The 18,215-nt window shown below is 41.5% G+C and overlaps 1 protein-coding gene across 3 annotated transcripts in view; it reads left to right on the plus strand.

Moving 5' to 3' along the window:
* The window catches only part of med12 (mediator complex subunit 12), a 28,873-nt gene extending 10,987 nt beyond the window's left edge, over nt 1-17,886 (plus strand). Inside the window, exons 18-43 of one of the 3 annotated variants that reach the window (XM_040119273.1) lie at nt 869-1,012; nt 1,122-1,285; nt 2,411-2,542; nt 4,548-4,775; nt 4,882-5,026; nt 5,349-5,469; nt 6,628-6,738; nt 6,839-6,952; nt 7,087-7,223; nt 7,945-8,124; nt 8,488-8,559; nt 8,652-8,815; nt 9,125-9,286; nt 9,513-9,714; nt 10,655-10,764; nt 10,928-11,063; nt 11,594-11,743; nt 12,216-12,581; nt 12,716-12,857; nt 12,977-13,182; nt 14,286-14,360; nt 14,653-14,882; nt 15,055-15,259; nt 16,247-16,441; nt 17,263-17,344; nt 17,458-17,886. In XM_040119273.1, coding sequence (XP_039975207.1) covers nt 869-1,012; nt 1,122-1,285; nt 2,411-2,542; nt 4,548-4,775; nt 4,882-5,026; nt 5,349-5,469; nt 6,628-6,738; nt 6,839-6,952; nt 7,087-7,223; nt 7,945-8,124; nt 8,488-8,559; nt 8,652-8,815; nt 9,125-9,286; nt 9,513-9,714; nt 10,655-10,764; nt 10,928-11,063; nt 11,594-11,743; nt 12,216-12,581; nt 12,716-12,857; nt 12,977-13,182; nt 14,286-14,360; nt 14,653-14,882; nt 15,055-15,259; nt 16,247-16,441; nt 17,263-17,344; nt 17,458-17,495 — 4,011 coding nt within the window. In that variant the 3' untranslated portion in view covers nt 17,496-17,886. Of the gene's footprint in view, nt 1-868; nt 1,013-1,121; nt 1,286-2,410; nt 2,543-4,547; nt 4,776-4,881; nt 5,027-5,348; nt 5,470-6,627; nt 6,739-6,838; nt 6,953-7,086; nt 7,224-7,944; nt 8,125-8,487; nt 8,560-8,651; nt 8,816-9,124; nt 9,287-9,512; nt 9,715-10,654; nt 10,765-10,927; nt 11,064-11,593; nt 11,744-12,215; nt 12,582-12,715; nt 12,858-12,976; nt 13,192-14,285; nt 14,361-14,652; nt 14,883-15,054; nt 15,260-16,246; nt 16,442-17,262; nt 17,345-17,457 lie in introns of all 3 variants that reach the window. The other 2 variants (XM_040119271.1, XM_040119272.1) reach the window with 2 other exon arrangements.
* Nucleotides 17,887-18,215: the final 329 nt, after the last annotated feature.

Below are 18,215 nucleotides of genomic sequence, written 5' to 3' on the forward strand. Positions count from 1 at the left end.
TATAGCTAATAGCCAAAGGGTCAAGTCCGCATCAAACTATAACATATTTAAAAGTGTTATATGATGTCCAGGGATTTGCCCTGTTTTGTCAGCTAATAGTCAGTTTCACATGTAAGAGCAACTTCCCGATAACATTATGGTTGTGTTGGTATCCCTCTTTATATAAAATATTTTGACATTTAGGAAATAGGCATATTTGCTTTCTTGCTAAGAGATGAGACGATGGATGCCACTCTCATATCTGTCTGTTAAAGGCAAGAGTCAGGCTAGCTGTTTGTCTCTGTTTCCTGTGTTTTTGGTAAGCTAAAATAATGGTCGTGGCTGTGGCCTCATATTTAATGGACAGATCTGAGTGTGGTATCGATATTCTTTCTTATTCATCATACTCTTTGTTAGAAACTTCAAAGATATATTAATTTCCCATTTCTTTTCACACTAAAGTGAAGTATACATGTTTCCCATAAACTCTCATTTGATTTGCATTCTGTTCACACTTGAATTTCATCAGGTAATGGAAATCATGTTGTTTAATCACCTAGGTCAGTTTAAAGAGTAAGAGCGGTGAGATATTTCTTCACAGTTTTATGACTGTAAGAAAGTCTGAGTGGTTAAAATTCCTTTTTGGTTGTTTTTGCCTCCATTTGTCTGACTTGCTCCCCCCTCCCAAACAACAAAAATTCCAGTGGCTGACAAAATATTTTGGCATATTTTGAATGTTTCTGCTCATTTTAAATATAAAGCGTCTCTGTTGGAGCTCTGCTGAATGGCAACATATTGTTCTTATATCGCAGCTCAGAGTCGGAGCCAAGGCTGGAAATATTGTTGTTTTTTGCATGTTAATGATGTCTGATGTTACGTTTGTGTGCAGGTGTCTAGAAACGTACTGGAACAGATCACCAGCTTTGCCTTAGGGATGTCTTATCACCTGCCTCTCGTCCAGCACATTCAGTTCATCTTTGACCTCATGGAGTACTCCCTCAACATTAGTGGCCTCATAGACTTTGCTATTCAGGTAGGGGCAGCTGATCACTAAAGTAACTCAACTCGGACAAATCCAGATAAATGTCTTTTTAATCATCACTGTTTGTAAATAACACATTGGCTGTGTGCGTGTTTTGTAGCTTCTGAATGAGTTGAGTCTGGTGGAAGCCGAGCTGCTGCTGAAGTCATCCAGCTTGGTGGGCAGCTACACCACCAGCCTGTGTCTGTGCATTGTAGCTGTGCTAAGGAGGTACCACTCCTGCCTCATTCTCAATCCTGAGCAGACGGCGCAGGTTTTTGACGGGTATGTGACTTATAAGCCGTGAGTTTCTTCAAAAGGATACCAGATATCAAAATCAAGACTGGACTAGATATTTAATGAGGGGCCCAAACCTGGGACTGTATGGTTTAGTAGTCGTTCCTGTGCAATTAACCGAAATAGAGACCGGATCCCAACCCCAAAGGGATGTTGGCAGGGTAAAGACATCATTTAAACTTATAATTAAAGTAGTAAAAAGGAAGTATGGTGTTGCAAAAGCAAGTTAAAGAATCTTTCTACTGTTTTTAACGAGGATTTTTATTGTCAAAGGACTGCTGACAGGGCACTTAGTTCCTGAACGCCTGTTCTCAGTTGTTTGTGATGCTGTTACTTGAGGAATTCTAGCTGATTCCGCTGTTGCAGTTTTAAGGTCATTTTTGGTTAAAGCATTAGCTTAATGCCTTGAGTGTTAAAGATAAACATTGATATATAAAGCCACTAATTAAAATAAACGAAATTAAATATAAAAGTTGTGCTCATACAAAAAGACTGTTAAAGTAATAGCTTGATATTTTGGGAAATATGGGTATTTGCTTGCTTGCCAAGGCTTAGACGAGAAGATTGATACCGCTCTCACGACTGTCTGCTAAATATGAAGCTACTGCCAGTAGCGGGTTACCTTAAGAGGGAGAAACAGCTAGCCTGGCTCTGTCCAAAGGTAACACAAGACTCCTAATTGCATCTCTAAAGCTTGCTCCGTTTGTACAAAAATCGTTTTTGTGGTTTTACGGGGGAATATGTGCCAGACTATTTTTCCAAGATGTTAGTGATGCTGGCCAAGAAATATACCAGTGGATTAAACATATAAGATACAGGTAGTTAATTATTGAGCTCTAGAGGTGCTGGTATGTGCATTTTGTTACCTTTGGACAGAGCCAGGCAATGGGTTTCCTCCTGTTTCCAGTTGTAACGCTAAGCTAAGATAGCCAGCTGCTAGCACAAACTGTACTTACTGTACTCTGCTTACAGTACAGCCATGAGAGCAGTATCGGTCTTCTCATCTAGCACTCAGAAAGGAAGCAAATGAGCCCACCCAAACTATCTGACTTTTCCTTTAAATATGGCTCTGAAGTAGGTGCTGGTGAATCATGTGTGTAAATGTGTTCACAGCTTGCGCATCGTGGTGAAATCGGGTGTGAACCCGGCAGACTGTTCTTCTGCTGAGCGCTGCATCTTGGCCTACCTGTATGACCTCTACACCTCCTGCAGTCACCTCAAGAACAAGTTTGGCGAGATATTCAGGTAAGAATGAACATTCAGCTATTTGAAAATGAATGTTTTCCATCGCTAAAAACAAAGAAACATACAGGGGCAAGAAAAAGTTGGGGCACCCCTGGTCAAAATTTCTGTTACCGGGATTAGTTGAGTGAGTAGAGGATGAACTGATCTCCAAAAGGCATAAAGTCAAAGATGAAACATTCTTTTCAACATTTTAACCAAGATTAGTGTATTAGTATTTTTGTTTTGTACAAATGTAGGGTGAAAAAAGGAAAGAAGCACCATACAAAGGTTTGGGCAACCCAAGAGATTTGAGCTCTGAGATGACTTTTACCAAGGTCTCAGACCTTAATTAGATTGTTAGGGCTGTGGCTTGCTCACAGTCATCGTTACAAAAGGCCAAGCGATGCAAATTTCAAAGCTTTATAAATGATCTGACTCATCAAACTTTGCAGCCATGGGCTCCTCTAAGCAGCTCCCTAGCACTCTGAAAATTAAAATAAGTGATGCCCACAAAGCAGGAGAAGGCTATAAGAAGATAGCAAAGCAATTTCAGGTAGCTGCTTCCCCAGTTCGCAATATAATTAAGAAATGGCAGTTAACAGGAACGGTGGACGTCAAGTTGAGGTCTTGGAGACCAAGAAAACTTACAGAGGGAACGGCTTGTAAAATTGCTGGAAAGGTAAATCCAAATCCCCGTTTGACTGCATAAGACCTTCAAGGAAGTTTTAGTGGACTCTGGAGTGGTGGTGCACTGTTCTACTGTGCAGCGACACCTGCACAAATAGGACCTTCGTGGAAGAGTCGTCAGAAGAAAACATGTCCTGCGTACTCACCACGAAATTCAGCGTCAGAAGTTTGCGGAGGAGCATCTAAACAAACCTGATGCATTTTGGAAACATGTCCTAACTTAGTATAGAACTTTTTGGCTACAATGAACAAAGGTATGTTTGGAGAAAAAAGGGTGCAGAATTTCATGAAAAAAACACCTCTCCAACTGTTAAGCACGGGGGTGGATCGATCATTCTTTGGGCTTGTGTTGCAGCCAGTGGCACAAGAAACATTTCAGTGGTAGACGGAAGAATGGATTCAATTAAGTACCAGCAAATTCTGGGAGCCAACATCACACCGTCTATAAAAAAAGCTGAAGATGAAAAGAGGATGGCTTCTACAACAGGATAGTGATCCTAAACACACCTCAAAATCCACAGTGGACTACCTCAAGAGGTACAAGCTGAAGGTTTTGCCATGGCCCTCACAGCCCCCCGACCTAAACATGATCGAAAATCTGCGGACAAACATCAGAAGAGTGGTGCATGCAAGGCGGCCTGAGAAACTCACAGAACTAGAAGCCTTTTGCAAGGAAAAATGGGTGAAAATCCCTCAAACAAGAACTGAAAGACTCTTAGCTGCTACAAAAATTGTTTACAAGCTGTGATACTTGCCAAAGGGGGAGTTACTAATTACTGACCATGCAGGGTTATTTAAAGCCCTTTTTCTTTTTTCTTATTTTGAAACTGTAAAAGATGGAAATGAAAAAGTAATCTTGCTTAAAACATTAAAGAAATATGTCTTGAACCTTAAGCCTTTTGGAAATCAGTTCATCTTTTACTTACTTAGCTATTCACAGTAAGAGAAATTTTGGCCGGGCGTGCCCAGACCTTTTCATGCTGCTGTATTTGGCTCCACTCCAGAGCCTTTTTTGACTAATCTCTCAAGGACAGAAGTCTTTTTTTTTTTTTTTTTTTTTTTTTTTTTTTTTTTTTTTTTTTTTTTTAAGGGAATGAATAGTGAACACACTAAACCAGACTTCTAAAATGTATATAGTACACTATATTTCATTATTAGTACACATAATAGTACACACATTTATAGTATTTGCATCCAGTTTCATTTACCATCCCAGTGTCCTTTTTAGTTGCTTCTGTCAATCAGAAAAATCCAGCAGTCGTGTACGATAAATCAGCTATCACTAAATGTTATTTTTGTCACCTCTTATTCTCTCCTTCCGCCTTGTGTTCTCTCTCAGTGAATTCTGCTCCAAAGTGAAGAACTCCATCTACTGCAACATTGACCCGTCAGACTCCAACATGCTTTGGGATCCCGTGTTCATGATGGAGGCGATCGCCAACCCCTCAGCCCACAACTTCAACCACTCCATGGTGGGCAAGATCCTCAACGACAGCCCAGCCAACCGCTACAGCTTCGTCTGTAATGTGCTCATGGATGTGTGCGTGGACCACCGAGACCCTGAGAGGTGTTATACTCTTGATACGATTATGTCGTGTGCGTGTATGTCTCAGACTGCTACAGTTTTCAACCCCTCGTTGGACCGTGGTTGATACTGTGTAATGTGCTTTCAGGGTGAACGACATTGGGATCCTGTGTGCAGAGCTGACAGCGTATTGTCGCTCTCTTAGTGCCGAGTGGCTTGGCATCCTCAAGGCTCTCTGCTGTTCCTCTAACAATGGCAACTGCGGCTTCAATGATTTACTGTGTAACGTAGATGTAAGTTGTGGTTTCATAATTGTCTGTCTAGCACTTATCTTGTTAAATCAATAATTATCATTTACTCTCCAGACACCATGGTTTTGGTCCTTCAACCGCTGCTTGCTTTTGAAATAGTTGTTCTGTCAAATTTTTCTTTGTATGTCGCATTTTTGATAATAATATGATTAAATATGTTTTTAGACTTACCTACATCTCATCTTAATTTTAATATTTACAGTATTTCCAAATCTCTTATTTAGTTGTTCTCTAAATTACAGCAGGTTTTTTCTCATCATACGGAATTGATTTGAAAGATGATCACTGTGCCCGTGTCCTTCAGGTTAGCGATTTGTCCTTCCATGATTCCCTGGCAACCTTCGTAGCCATTCTCATAGCTAGACAGTGCCTACTCCTAGAAGACCTGGTTCGCTGTGTGGCCATTCCTTCCCTCCTCAATGCAGGTAAGGATTATTTAACCTTAAGCATCCTGGTATACAGAAATATGTATTGCCAACTAAATCAGTGCAAAATGAAGAACAGTTGTCCAATCATTGTTCTATAAATCATATTTCTTCATACGTTTACACTGTTGACTTTCAGCTCAGTTTGGTCAAGTTTGCATTAATCCTGCCACTTTGAGTGGGAGACGCTTGACATTTCAGCTATTTATCCATTCGTTTTAGCTTTTTCAAACACGTATCCACAACTTTTATCCTTTTTTTTTTTCTATTTATCTTCCACTTTGAGCTTTTTCACGATTTTCCCGATACTTTTAGCAATATGTTGCAACCACTTATTCATCGCTTGCAGCTATTTATTCCAACCATTTTTCTATTACTTTAGCTATCTCTTTCACCCTTTTATCCACTATTTTTATATTGCTGCCACCTTAAATGCACTCTCAGTTGCAACATGTAGTGTTCAAGTATTGCAGCTGACTCAATGTGTGTGTGTGTGTGTGTGTGTGTAAGTTTTATATATATATTTCCCCCCCCCCCCCACTGTAAACTGCAGAAACACACCATGGGGTACGAATACCCCTAATTGGGAACCACTGCTTAAAACAATCGAAAAAGCATCTCTATAAAATCTCACAGCCATTAGGTTTTCTATAAATGAGTGAACAGTACATTGCTACTTGGCTCATAGAGAGGAATGCCAATCTGTATGATGCATTACTTCTCTCAGAAAGGAGAGTAAACGCAGTGTATTTGATCTGGGTCCATGGAACCTCGATATGCTGTGTGCACAGGCCAGAGAACTGCCTCTCTCTCCCCGCTGCTAATCTTTCTTTTCCCAGCTTAGACACAAAGCCCCATTCAGCCATGGTGTTGGGTTGGGTTTGGCTCATTTTATAACACAACTACAAATGCCAAATGCTAACGGCTCTGGCCTGTGGTAAATGCTTTGTTCTCACTCCATCTTTCACAACAACAGCTCTATGAAAATTCCACTTCAACATGACTTATGAGAAGTCTATCTAGGACAAGGTTTAAATTTAGATGGGTGACTTTGATATTATGGATTGTGTAGCCTATGCAAAACAATATGAACCTGAGCCATGTGATGAGAAGAAACTCAACTCTAATCAATGCATATGTGTCCGAACTTACCTTCAGCCTGCAGTGAGCAAGACTCTGAGCCAGGAGCCAGACTCACCTGCAGGATTCTGTTGCACCTTTTCAAGACGCCACAGCGCAACCCCGTCCCCCAAGATGGTGTGAAGTCAGGTAGTCAACACAACCAAAAACCATTTACTGTTGTTTCTGCACATTGTTGTTTCTACCGTATTGTGACTTCTTATCTCATACGGGTGTTTTGACTTTGCAGATAAATCCTCAGTTGGTATCCGGTCGTCTTGTGATCGCCACCTTCTCGCTGCCTCTCAGAACAGCATTGTTGTCGGAGCAGTATTTGCTGTCCTAAAAGCTGTCTTCATGCTGGGTAAGAGTCTGTGTAGCACCGTCATATGAATAAGTTTAAGGTCAGGACCTGTTAGTTTTCCTGCTCAAAAGTCTGCTCATGGTGCCACTGATAGATCTCACTGATTGATTTTTACGGGTCTCTTCATGTCTTAGGTGACGCTGAGCTAAGAGGCTCCGGCCTGTCGCACCCTGCTGGCCTCGACGACATATCTGAGGGACGCAATGTCTCTATAGAAACGGCCAGCTTGGATGTGTATGCAAAGTATGTTCTGAAGACGATCTGCCAGCAGGTGAGAACATGAGTTGAAATGAGTTGAACATTATGAAAGCAGCGAAATGGAGTACCACTGTTAACACAGCCAGTGTATAATGGAAAAAGTGACAATGAAGGTACTGAGATAACTAATGAGTGACAAATGGCTTTCTACCGTGAGGACCAGTGCTTCAATATTACCTGTGCTGTTGTATTTTTTTTTGTCTGAAAGCTTCTGTGTGAATGCACCTAGAAACAGTAAACTTTCTATTTTTAATAAAATAAGCTCCCTTGCTTTTCTGAGCTACTTGTAAACGCAGTAAGCCAAAGGTGCGAATGAGATCATTTTCTGCACCAGATGTTACTTATGCCACATGGATATGAAGGCAAGAGAGAGCTGGCAGCAGCTCAGAGGGCTGGACACGCTCCGAGGCCCTAAGAGACTTCAGACACGTTTCCTACCCCGCAAGCCTCAGACATGTGCAGTGCTATTCCTGAAAAATGAATCTTTGCCTTGTTTTCATCACCACCCACCCAGCTTCGGTTAAGCTTTTTTTTTTTTTTTTTTTTTGCATGAGTCATGAGCTTACATGATTCTGTATCTTAAAGTGTGGTATCAATGAAGTCTTGCTCCTTAAATCAAGATGCTGTAATTCAGGTCCTCATATTAGGAGATATAATTTACTGACCACTTTCACATTCCCCATTCCGCCACTTCTCCCTCCTTCCCCTTGTTCTCCTCTGGTTCCGTCCTGCAGGAATGGGTTGGAGAGCGCTGCCTGAAGTCTCTGTCTGAGGACAGCAGTGCCCTCCAGGACCCGGTGTTGGTAAACATTCAGGCCCAACGGCTGCTGCAGCTTATTTGCTATCCTCACCGCCAGCTGGACAGTGATGATGGTGACAACCCACAGAGGCAGCGCATCAAACGCATCCTACAGGTAGGAGAAACACACAATCTGTCCTCGTACTTTAACTTTACTTTTGTCTCTCTGTTTGAACCAGTAAATCGAATTCTGTTTTTCGGTAAATGAAGACTGTTAAGTTCAAATATATATGTGTGTGTGTACATATATGAAATATGAGTAGGTTTAACAAGTGGGTGGGTCATGAGCATCTCTGATTATTATCTTAGAAATAATAACTCGTCTTTCTTGAATCACAGCTGTTAGGTTTTGCTGCCCTCTCCTGGCTGAATCCAGGGTTGAGGGAGCGTCTTTCCAGTGCCATAGACTCGGCACTGGCGTTCGACAAGAGGGGGGAAAAAATGTATATAACTTACAGTAATCCTTTCTCTTTCATAGAACATGGACCAATGGACAATGAGGCAGTCGTCCCTGGAGCTGCAGCTGATGATCAAACAGAGCACAAACAATGTAAGCTGCTGTTTGAAGTGCGTCTAACATGAAACATGAATGTGTAGTCTTTGTCAAAATAATCTGAATAGTCCTCATTTATTTGTCAATAGGAGCTCTACTCACTCTTGGAGAACATAGCCAAGGCCACCATAGAGGTGTTTCAGAAATCAGCTGAGATGAACTCTAGTAACCCCTCAGGGAACGGAGCAGCGGTCCAAGTTGGCTCCGCATCCAACAACAACAGCACCACAAGCAAGATGAAACCAATTTTAAGGTTTGTCCTTCTTCTAGGAGATTACTTAATTTCTTTTTCTCCCTCTTTCTTCGTATTAGAATTTGGAACATATTTTGTTCTTTAATTCTGAAGTCTAGATAATACTGTTCGGGCTTAAACCCTTGCACTTAGTCTACTTTCACATTCGTTGCGATTCACTTAATTCTTATTATAAACTCACCCAACACAAATACGTAGATTTATAATTCCACAGAGGGGACATGCTAATACCCTTCATTTCCTCGTCTCTGTGGTTTGCTCTCAGTGATGCTGAAGTCTTCTGATTTTTGTGTGCACTCTGATCTGCAGCTCCTCAGAGCGGTCAGGTGTTTGGCTGGTGGCTCCCCTGATAGCCAAGCTGCCCACCTCAGTTCAGGGCCATGTACTGAAGGCAGCAGGAGAGGAGCTGGAGAAGGGACAGCACCTGGGCTCTTCCTCGCGTAAGGAGAGGGACAGGCAGAAACAGAAAAGGTACGTGGCAAACTCATTCTTCATTGATACTAGTTCAGATGAGATTTCATTTATTCTGGTTGTTCTACAAGATAAAAACCTTTGCCAGCATCTGGCAAACTGTATGACTGGAGGGATGTTTCCATTTGGTGCCGCTCTCACAGGCTGTGGAAGCTACGAAAAACAAAATTAGCCAGCTGTCTTAACATGATTTCATCTGTATTAAATTCAGTTTTTCCGTCCTCAGTATGTCTCTGCTGAGCCAGCAGCCATTCCTGTCTCTGGTGCTGACCTGCTTGAAGGGGCAGGATGAACAGAGGGAAGGCCTTCTCACCTCGCTCTACAGCCAAGTGCAGCAGATCGTCACCAACTGGAGAGAAGACCAGTACCAGGATGACTGCAAGGCAAAGCAAATGATGCATGAGGCTCTGAAACTACGCCTGAATCTTGTAAGAATTTCTCAAACCACCTTTACAGTACAGAATCCCTGGCTATATAAAGTCCATCTATAAATAGTTCTGTACCCTTGCATGTTGACTTTTTTTCTAGATTTATATTCCAGCACTACCATATATTAAAGTCTTACAAAGCACTGACTTTAGTTTCCTTAAAAAAAAGCCTTAGAAGGTATTAAAAATGTCTTAAATTTAATTTCAAAAACTCTTAAATATTTTCCTCTGCCATAGGCAGTAATGTAAGTTTTGAATTGTTTTTGTATCGGATTGCGGGCTGTTGCGAGATTTTACACCTTTGCCTATAAACTAAAAGTGGAATTGTTTTGTCGGTTGATTGTGCGCCCAGGAGGCTACTTACTCCTTTTTTGTGGAGTTTCGGTCAGCGTCATCAGACCAACAGTCACTTCTTCTAACTACAGTAGATAGGAAGGTCATCCACTCATAATGAGCAGATGTCGATTTAAAAAGAAAAAAAAATTATTCTAATGCAAAAGCTTCAGTTTTTCAGTTTGACTGGTTGATCAATCAATCCCTTTTCTATTGGTTATCTGGGTCCATGTTGCATTCATTGAATTAATTATATCTCTAGGGACTACTGTTACATACTGCTGGGGAGTACAGAACAAACTTTGGACAAACTAACCTAACCAGTCACAAAAAGGGTATAAAAGCTAATCCCATGTGTTATTAATTAGTCTTTAAAAGTGTTAAATTTGACTTGGTCAACCCTGCAGAAACCCTGACTATTACACTGACTACTTGCAAAACTGTCGAAGTCCAGAAAATGGACCTCATTTCATGACGTTAATCTTTCAAAACATTTAATGACGAAAGTCATTCACTTCGTTATTACTCTACTATTCAAAATCCAGCGTTGGGTTTGATTAAACATGCCACGAGGAGACTAACGGTGTTCTTTCCTCTCCTCACAAAGGTGGGCGGTATGTTTGACACGGTGCAGCGCAGCACCCAGCAGACAACTGAGTGGGCAGTACTACTCCTCGACATCATCAGCAGCGGCACAGTGGATATGCAGTCCAATAAGTGAGTATTGACTCACTTATTGGAAAGCCCCGATCCAAATTGCAATCCACACACTGCTCCTCTAATTGGACACTTGAGCTATTATTTCCGAAACACAAATTTTAGCCAGTACAATTATCAGCCACTTGATCTGCCTGACTCTTGTTTGTTTCTCTCCCAACAGTGAGCTCTTCACAACAGTGTTGGACATGTTGAGTGTGCTGATTAACGGCACACTGGCTGCTGACATGTCCAGTATCTCTCAGGGCAGCATGGAGGAGAATAAGAGAGCCTATATGAACCTGGTCAAGAAGCTCAGGGTAAGAACAGCACCGCCCTCTCACCCATAGCCGGGGCGCGGAGTCCGAAGATGTGCTTCGACTTGTAAAATGTGATATTATCCCTGTATTCATATAACGAATAAAGAAAAAATAATTAGCTTTTTGCTAATTCTTTTTCTGAAGTAAGAAAGATCAAAAGGTTATAGCGTCAGCAGTTAAAAATAATACAATTTCAAATTAAACTACACACAGTAGAAGATCTTCTGCCAAAATAGTCACCTAAAAAAAAAACTGTGCAGAGGTGAAAATGTGACCGACCATAACAGTATCTAGAATTAAACGATGACGTAAATCATCTGGTGTGAAACGGGCTTTCACACACGTGGAAGAAAATGGTCAGGATTAATGTAACCACACTCGTCTTGATTGGCAGATTACTTTGCATGTGTGTTCAGCCTAAAACAAAGTTTTCAAATAATATGCTCGTGTATGCGGCAGATAAGTTGCTTTTAATAATTTACATTCTCATAATCGCTCCTCGCCACAATGTACCCATTTCATTTCTGCAGAAAGAGCTTGGAGACCGGCAGTCAGAAAGTTTGGAAAAAGTTCGCCAGCTACTGCCGCTGCCCAAGCAGACGCGCGATGTAATTACCTGTGAACCTCAGGGCTCGCTCATAGACACAAAGGGTAACAAGATTGCTGGCTTTGAGAAGGAGGTAAGTGGCCTTATCACGTGCTCATATTCCCTGATGTCTAGCTGCAAAGTTACAAGTGAAGTTTCATTACGATTTTTATCTCACAAGTCGAAACAGGATGCTATTCATCTCGTGTGCTTATCACATTGCTCATGTCATATCAACAAAATCAGATGTACAAAACCGACATGTTAACATTTTGCCACAATGCGGTCACAAGTACTTAGAAGAGACTTTGGGGGGGGGGGTAAGAAAACCAGAAAAAAAACAGTGCTAATTTTCCTTTGGGTCAAGTGTTTATGCCGTACAGTCATAGACCATCAGCAACATTACATCTTGTTAACTATAAAGGGATTTTTCACTCAGTGAATGTGTTTAAATATGGGAAGTTGTGTCTTTTTTTTAGTGTCAAACCTGAAATAAATTGAGGTCAACATAAGATGCACATGCTTCTCTTGAGTTAAATAAGACTGCTGTGTCTTTGTTCCATCAGGGCCTTCAAGTATCAACCAAACAAAAGATTTCTCCTTGGGATGTTTTTGAGGGTCTCAAACACTCCGCCCCTCTCTCCTGGGGCTGGTTCGGTACGGTGCGCGTGGACCGCAAGGTCACCAAGTTTGAGGAGCAGCAGCGTTTCCTGCTCTACCACACCCACCTGAAGCCCAAACCTCGGAGCTATTACCTGGAGCCGCTCCCTCTGCCCCCTGAGGAGGAGGAGCCCCTGACGCCCGTCTCGCAGGAACCGGAGAAGAAGATGATGGAGGCAGTGAAGCCGGAGAAGAATGTACCCGCTGTGCCCTCTGACTCAAACAAGAAGAAATCCAACAAGAAGAAGAAAACTCCCTCCACCAAGACTGAGGTCAGATAAGTCTGCTGTCATTGATATGAGAGTGATATGGTTTCGCTGACAGTCATTTTTGATACATTTGTTCCTGGATTGATATCTCTACAATCAGATTTAAAAAGTAACTTTTTTACGCTTCTTATCTCCAGGATTATGTGAACCGTACACAAGGTGGTGTGAGCTATGGGACTAATGTGCCACCTGAGCTGATGCAGAACCACCCGTATGGCAGGCTGCCGTACAGCCAGCCGGCCATGAGCATCTACACACAAAACCAGCCTCTACCTCCAGGTCAGTTCACGGAGTATTTGTTTAAAAAAAAATTTAAAAAAAATCTTAAATACCATCTGGGATTGTGGTTTACTTCATTTGCGTTGTGTTCTTTTTTTTTTTTTTTTTTTTTTCCACAGGAGGTCCCGGTTTAGAACCTCCATACAGACCCGCTCGCAACCCGCAGATGAACAAAATGATGCCTGCCCGGCCCAGCTACCCAGGCATGATGCCAGGCATGCAGGGAAGCATGCCCGCCATGATTGGCCTGGACAAGCAATACCCAATGGGCTATAAGCCCCAGCCTAGCATGCCGCAGAGCCAGTTACTGCGCCAGCAGCTACAGGTCAGACTGGTGAGTCGGTCTGTACTGACAGCTCGAGCAACGCCTAGTAGTCACGTAGAGTTGAACAAACTGAGTAGCTTGTGACATGGAACAGAATTAGGGATAGTTAATTCCCCTTTTGGTTGCTTAAGCCCCATTTAGACAGGATTAACATCATAGGGGGAAGTCGGAGATCAGAAATTCCCTGTAGTCCCTGGTAATTTAACTCATCGTTCCACACAGGATTTTAAACTTTGTAAAATTACAGGATGCGTGTGGTCTGTACTAGACTTGGACATTCCGCAGCAAAATTGTATAACCCTGTTTTACTTTTACTAATAAGGTATAGATATTTTTTATGCGGTATTTTTACTTTTACTCTAGAGTTGTCATCCGGTACTGGGCACTGGTTTATGTGAAGTGATGATGTTATGCTGGGGACATAGGCTATTATATCCTATATAAAATCAAGCACAGGAGGGTGGGCTAACCACAAGAGCGTACTGGCGCTTACCTGTAATGACATTACAACAGCCCATCTGAAGAGCCCATCAATTGTTCTCCTGATGACTCTTAATTTTTTTTCTCCATCACTGTTTTTTGTTTCCAACTTGGCCTGTGTGTTGGTGTTATGTCAATTATTATATCAATCTATCAGATTAGCAGAAACATTTATTTGAATTCATCCATTTTTACACAAAAGCTGAATTTTTAAACTGCACTGAGCTGGTAAAATGCAGGACAAGGAGAGAAGATCTTCCCTTGGAAAAGAATGAGAGACCAAATTTAAAATACAAGAACATTGGTCCGGACAGGTTTTAGATTACAGTGAGTTTGCTGAAAAACAGTAATTTCGGCTTAAATTGTTACAGGAGAGGGGGTGAAAAATTAACCACATACCCACTGAACTAAAATCAATGACCAGGGCAGGTAATATTAAAATCACCCCACCTCCCCTAGAGATATAAAACCTTTCCGAATGGCGCTTCAGACGAGAATGATTGATTGATTGTTTGTTTGAAGTGAAAAAAGTTGCTATTGAATCAGTACTAAGAATCCTCTTTTACTACAGGCAGAGGACATTGAATCTTTGCTATTTGCTGACTTGTTGTTTCTCTTTTCAGAATCAGAGCATGATAGGGCAGCAGATGAGACAGATAACGCCCAACCAACCATACACTCCGATGCAGGCATCTCAGGTAAATGTTTCTGTTGCTTTTCTTTTCTCCGGTTAAGAAATCCATGCACATCATCTCAATTTATACAAACTAATGCTGAAGAATTTTTTAAAAAGCTGCTTCCATGTTTCATCTGGATTCCGTTCACCATGCCAGCATTCTTACCTTGCAGTTACATATGCTCGCAAACACGCACTTTCGTTGTCTTGTTTGGGTTCAATATATAAATAATCCTCACATAGACACAATCGCTCAGTAACGGCCTGCCTCTCTGTCTCAGTTTTGATGATCAGCCTTGTCTCTGTTTGTTTAGAACATATCTCAGGGCTATACCACGTACGGATCACACATGGGGATGCAGCAGCATCCGTCCCAAGGTGGTGGTATAGTTCCTTCCTCCTACGGGAACCAAAACTTCCAGGGCACCCATCCCGGAGCCAACCCGGCTGTGGTGGATCCTCTTAGGCAAATGCAGCAGAGGCCCAGTGGTTATGTTCACCAGCAGGCTCCAGGCTACGCACACAATATGCAGAACACACAGAGGTCAGTAAAGTGTTGTAAGGAAGGCTGCTGCTTTGACGTTTTTGTTTTTCATAAAGTCCAATTCCATACGGTTGACATTAATCTCATAACTTACGTTTGCATTGCATTGTTTGAAGCTACATTACTACCTGCCCACATGGTTTTTTTTCTTCCTGCCCTGTAAAAACCTCAGGTTTGCCCACCAGCCCCTCCAGCAGAATCCCATCATGCACGGTCTCAGTCACATGGGAGGCCAGGGCGTCCATTTAGGCTTGAGGCCCAGTCAGATGCTGGCAGAGCAGCAGCAGCAGCAGCAGCAGCAGCAGCAGCAGCAGCAGCAGCAACAAGCGGCACAGCAACAGCAACAGCAGCAGTACCTCAGACAACAAGCACTCAGAGTATGTCACTTGATCATCATTACTTTATCCAGGTCTTTGTTTTTGCTAGGTTTATCCATTTTTAATGAGTAACTAAGTGAAAAGGAGGCTGTTTGTGTGCACTGCCTTTTTAATCATGTAATGCTGAAGCTACCCAGTGTTTCCCAATTGAAATTTATTTTTTAAGAGATTTTTTTTTTTTACTGAAATACAAGTGGATATGCTGTAAAGTAAATCAGTATTTGGAGACATAGACAAGTCAGGTTGTGAACATGAGAGGGCTGACTTACTTTGTTACCTCACCTGATTTATGAGTACTTGAATTTCAGGTTGTTGGGTTGCATTTTGCTCTCACTGTATTTGCCGCTGAATGAAGTTGCCTTGTGTAGCCTTAAAAATTGTAAATTAGACGTTTAGCTTATTTCCCCAAATCATAAATAATACCAAGAGAAACAATGTGAAACCACAGATGATCGAAATGACAGACATTTGATGAAAAGCACTACTTAAAAAGTGGTTTTGAAGGATGATACTAAATGAGCAAAGCTCGTTTCCCCAAAGGGCGTGTCCCGCTGTGTTGAGGTGCTTCTAAGAGCGAGGCATTTGCTTAAGACGACCTGTTCAAAACTGTAACTAGAAGCAGGGGAAACACGAGATAGACTGACACCACGCAATTTGTGTTACTGCTCCGCTTCAGCTGCTTTGTGCAGACCCCTCTGCTGTCATTGTTAATTCTTTAAATCACAGTGTGAAGGTAAGGGAATCTAAACAAGATATAAAATGAATGCTACAACACTATTTAGTTTTGCAGTGATTGGTAGAGCCAATGCATAAGTGTAAATGACTGATAAAAGCATAATCACGTTCAAGCTTGACTCCAGTCTGCAGGAGGTTCTGAAAGGCACTGGCCTCAGGCTGAGAAATTCAGGCGTTACCGCAATTTATAAATTAAAAGTCAAAGTCTTTACCTCTTATATCAGCTGTTATCATTTTCCTGGTTATCCCTAGCAGCAGCAGCAACAGGCCCAGCAGGTTCAACAGCAGCAACAGCAGCAGCAGCAGCAGGTCCAGCCGCAGCAGGTTCCTCCTCAACAGCAGGTTCCACAACAACAGCAGCAGCAGCAGGTGTCAGCGGTGCCTCCACCAGGCCAGCCACAGAACCAGGGCCTGGGTATGCAGCCACTGCCCCCCCAGCAGCCCATGGTAGGTCCCATCCAGATGTCAGGGGCTGGAGTGTTAGTCCAGTTGTTAGCAAGGTCTAGAGCGTGTGTAAGGAGACCTGGAGTCAGTGACTTTGGCAGTCGTTTGTAGAAGCACAGTCTGTGTCAGAGAGATTCATCTAGCAATACGTAGTGTAGTACAAGGAGACCTATCCTCACAACTTTTGTGTTATTGAAGAGAAAGTTAATGTTTGTTTTGCATTCAATTATCATGCCAGTAGTTTTGCATGATTTAGCCAATTAACAACAGTTTTGTATGCATTACTGTGTCACTGTTTTTTTTTTTTAGCTTGAGTTTCTTGTTTCAAGGGAATTACAGTAGTTTTTTTTTTTTTTTTTTTTTTTACATTGACCATTTTGGCATCATTTTTGAAACCTCCTGTTGATGCATTGAAGACTTTCTGACACCCAGAATTGTAGCGTTAGCTGAGCAACAGCTACTTTTTTAAAGCTAATAATGACTGAAGTCATCACATCTAGTTTGTTAATTAATTGCTTTTTGGTAGCCAACTCTTTAAAATTGAGGACATTGTTGTCTTCTTGCATGCACCACTAGAGGTTTTAATGTTTTCAGTATGTTCCATGATTAAAATTGCATTACCAACTGACAACATAATTTAGATTTTTTAAAAATAAAGGAAACTCAAATCAGTCTAAAAACTGGGTACACATTTTGCAAAACTGGTTGGTATTGTTACGAATATGAATCTAGTAGTTAATGGGCTTAAATATGCAAAACAACAGTGCAAACTTATAAAAGCCTATGGAGTTTCTCTTCTAACACTTTGTGAATCTCTGTTTTAGTTCCCACGACAGGGCATGCAGCAGACTCAACAGCAACAGCAGACTGCAGCTCTGGTCAGGCAGCTGCAACAGCAACTTTCAAGTAAGTCAGAAACTTCTTCAGACTTTTTTTTTTTTTTTTTCCCTCCATTTATGCGTGAGCCTACAGTTGTCAAGATTCCACTTTTATAATGAAATGTTCTACTTTTTTTTCAGATACACAACCAGGACAAGGCACCAATTCATATTACTGATAGTGCTTGTTCACAGTAGTGTGCAGAGAATAGGCCCTGATTATGTGGGGAGGCCCAGCTCTGTAGATGGGCAGATGAATGTGTCCAGTCCTGTGTAGGCTGTTAGGAGGGAAGACTGTTCCAAGGCACAAAGGACAACCAAACAGATGAACCAAACCCCATCCTGACCACTGAGGCAACGATCAGACTTTAGTCATGTAATTATGGATTATCAAAGGAGGGATCCTGCGTACTCCTTCTGGAGTAAACAGATGATGGTTAATAATGGGAAAAGTCTATGTAAAAAATTACCAGAAATTATAAGAATAATGCAATTTTTTTATTTTATTTCAATTTGTACAATTTTTTTCAGTTTCGTGTATTTCTCATTAAAAAATCATGTCAGTTTTTATGTCTTGTACTTGTGTTGGGTGCCTGTATACCGTGTTTAAAACCTCCCGATGAAACATTTAATGATGAAAGTAGAGGGGGATCAAAGGATTTGTTCTATCAAATAAGGCTGCTGTTAAGCCACAAACAAAAATATCCAAAGGATAAATTATAGTCCTTGTGTTTTGAGTAACTTTTATATCTCCTGTTGAGATGAGATGAGATTGTGTTGGCCTTTGATTAATTGGTCCAATAACTAATTCAAATTAAGGTGTTTAAACGGCAACTTAATGTACATGAGCATTTCATTCTCCATTTCTGGAGGGAAAAAAAAAACATCAGTTGGGAAAA

This window comes from Xiphias gladius, chromosome 23 (genome assembly GCF_016859285.1).
Source record: "Xiphias gladius isolate SHS-SW01 ecotype Sanya breed wild chromosome 23, ASM1685928v1, whole genome shotgun sequence".
NCBI lineage: Eukaryota > Metazoa > Chordata > Actinopteri > Istiophoriformes > Xiphiidae > Xiphias > Xiphias gladius.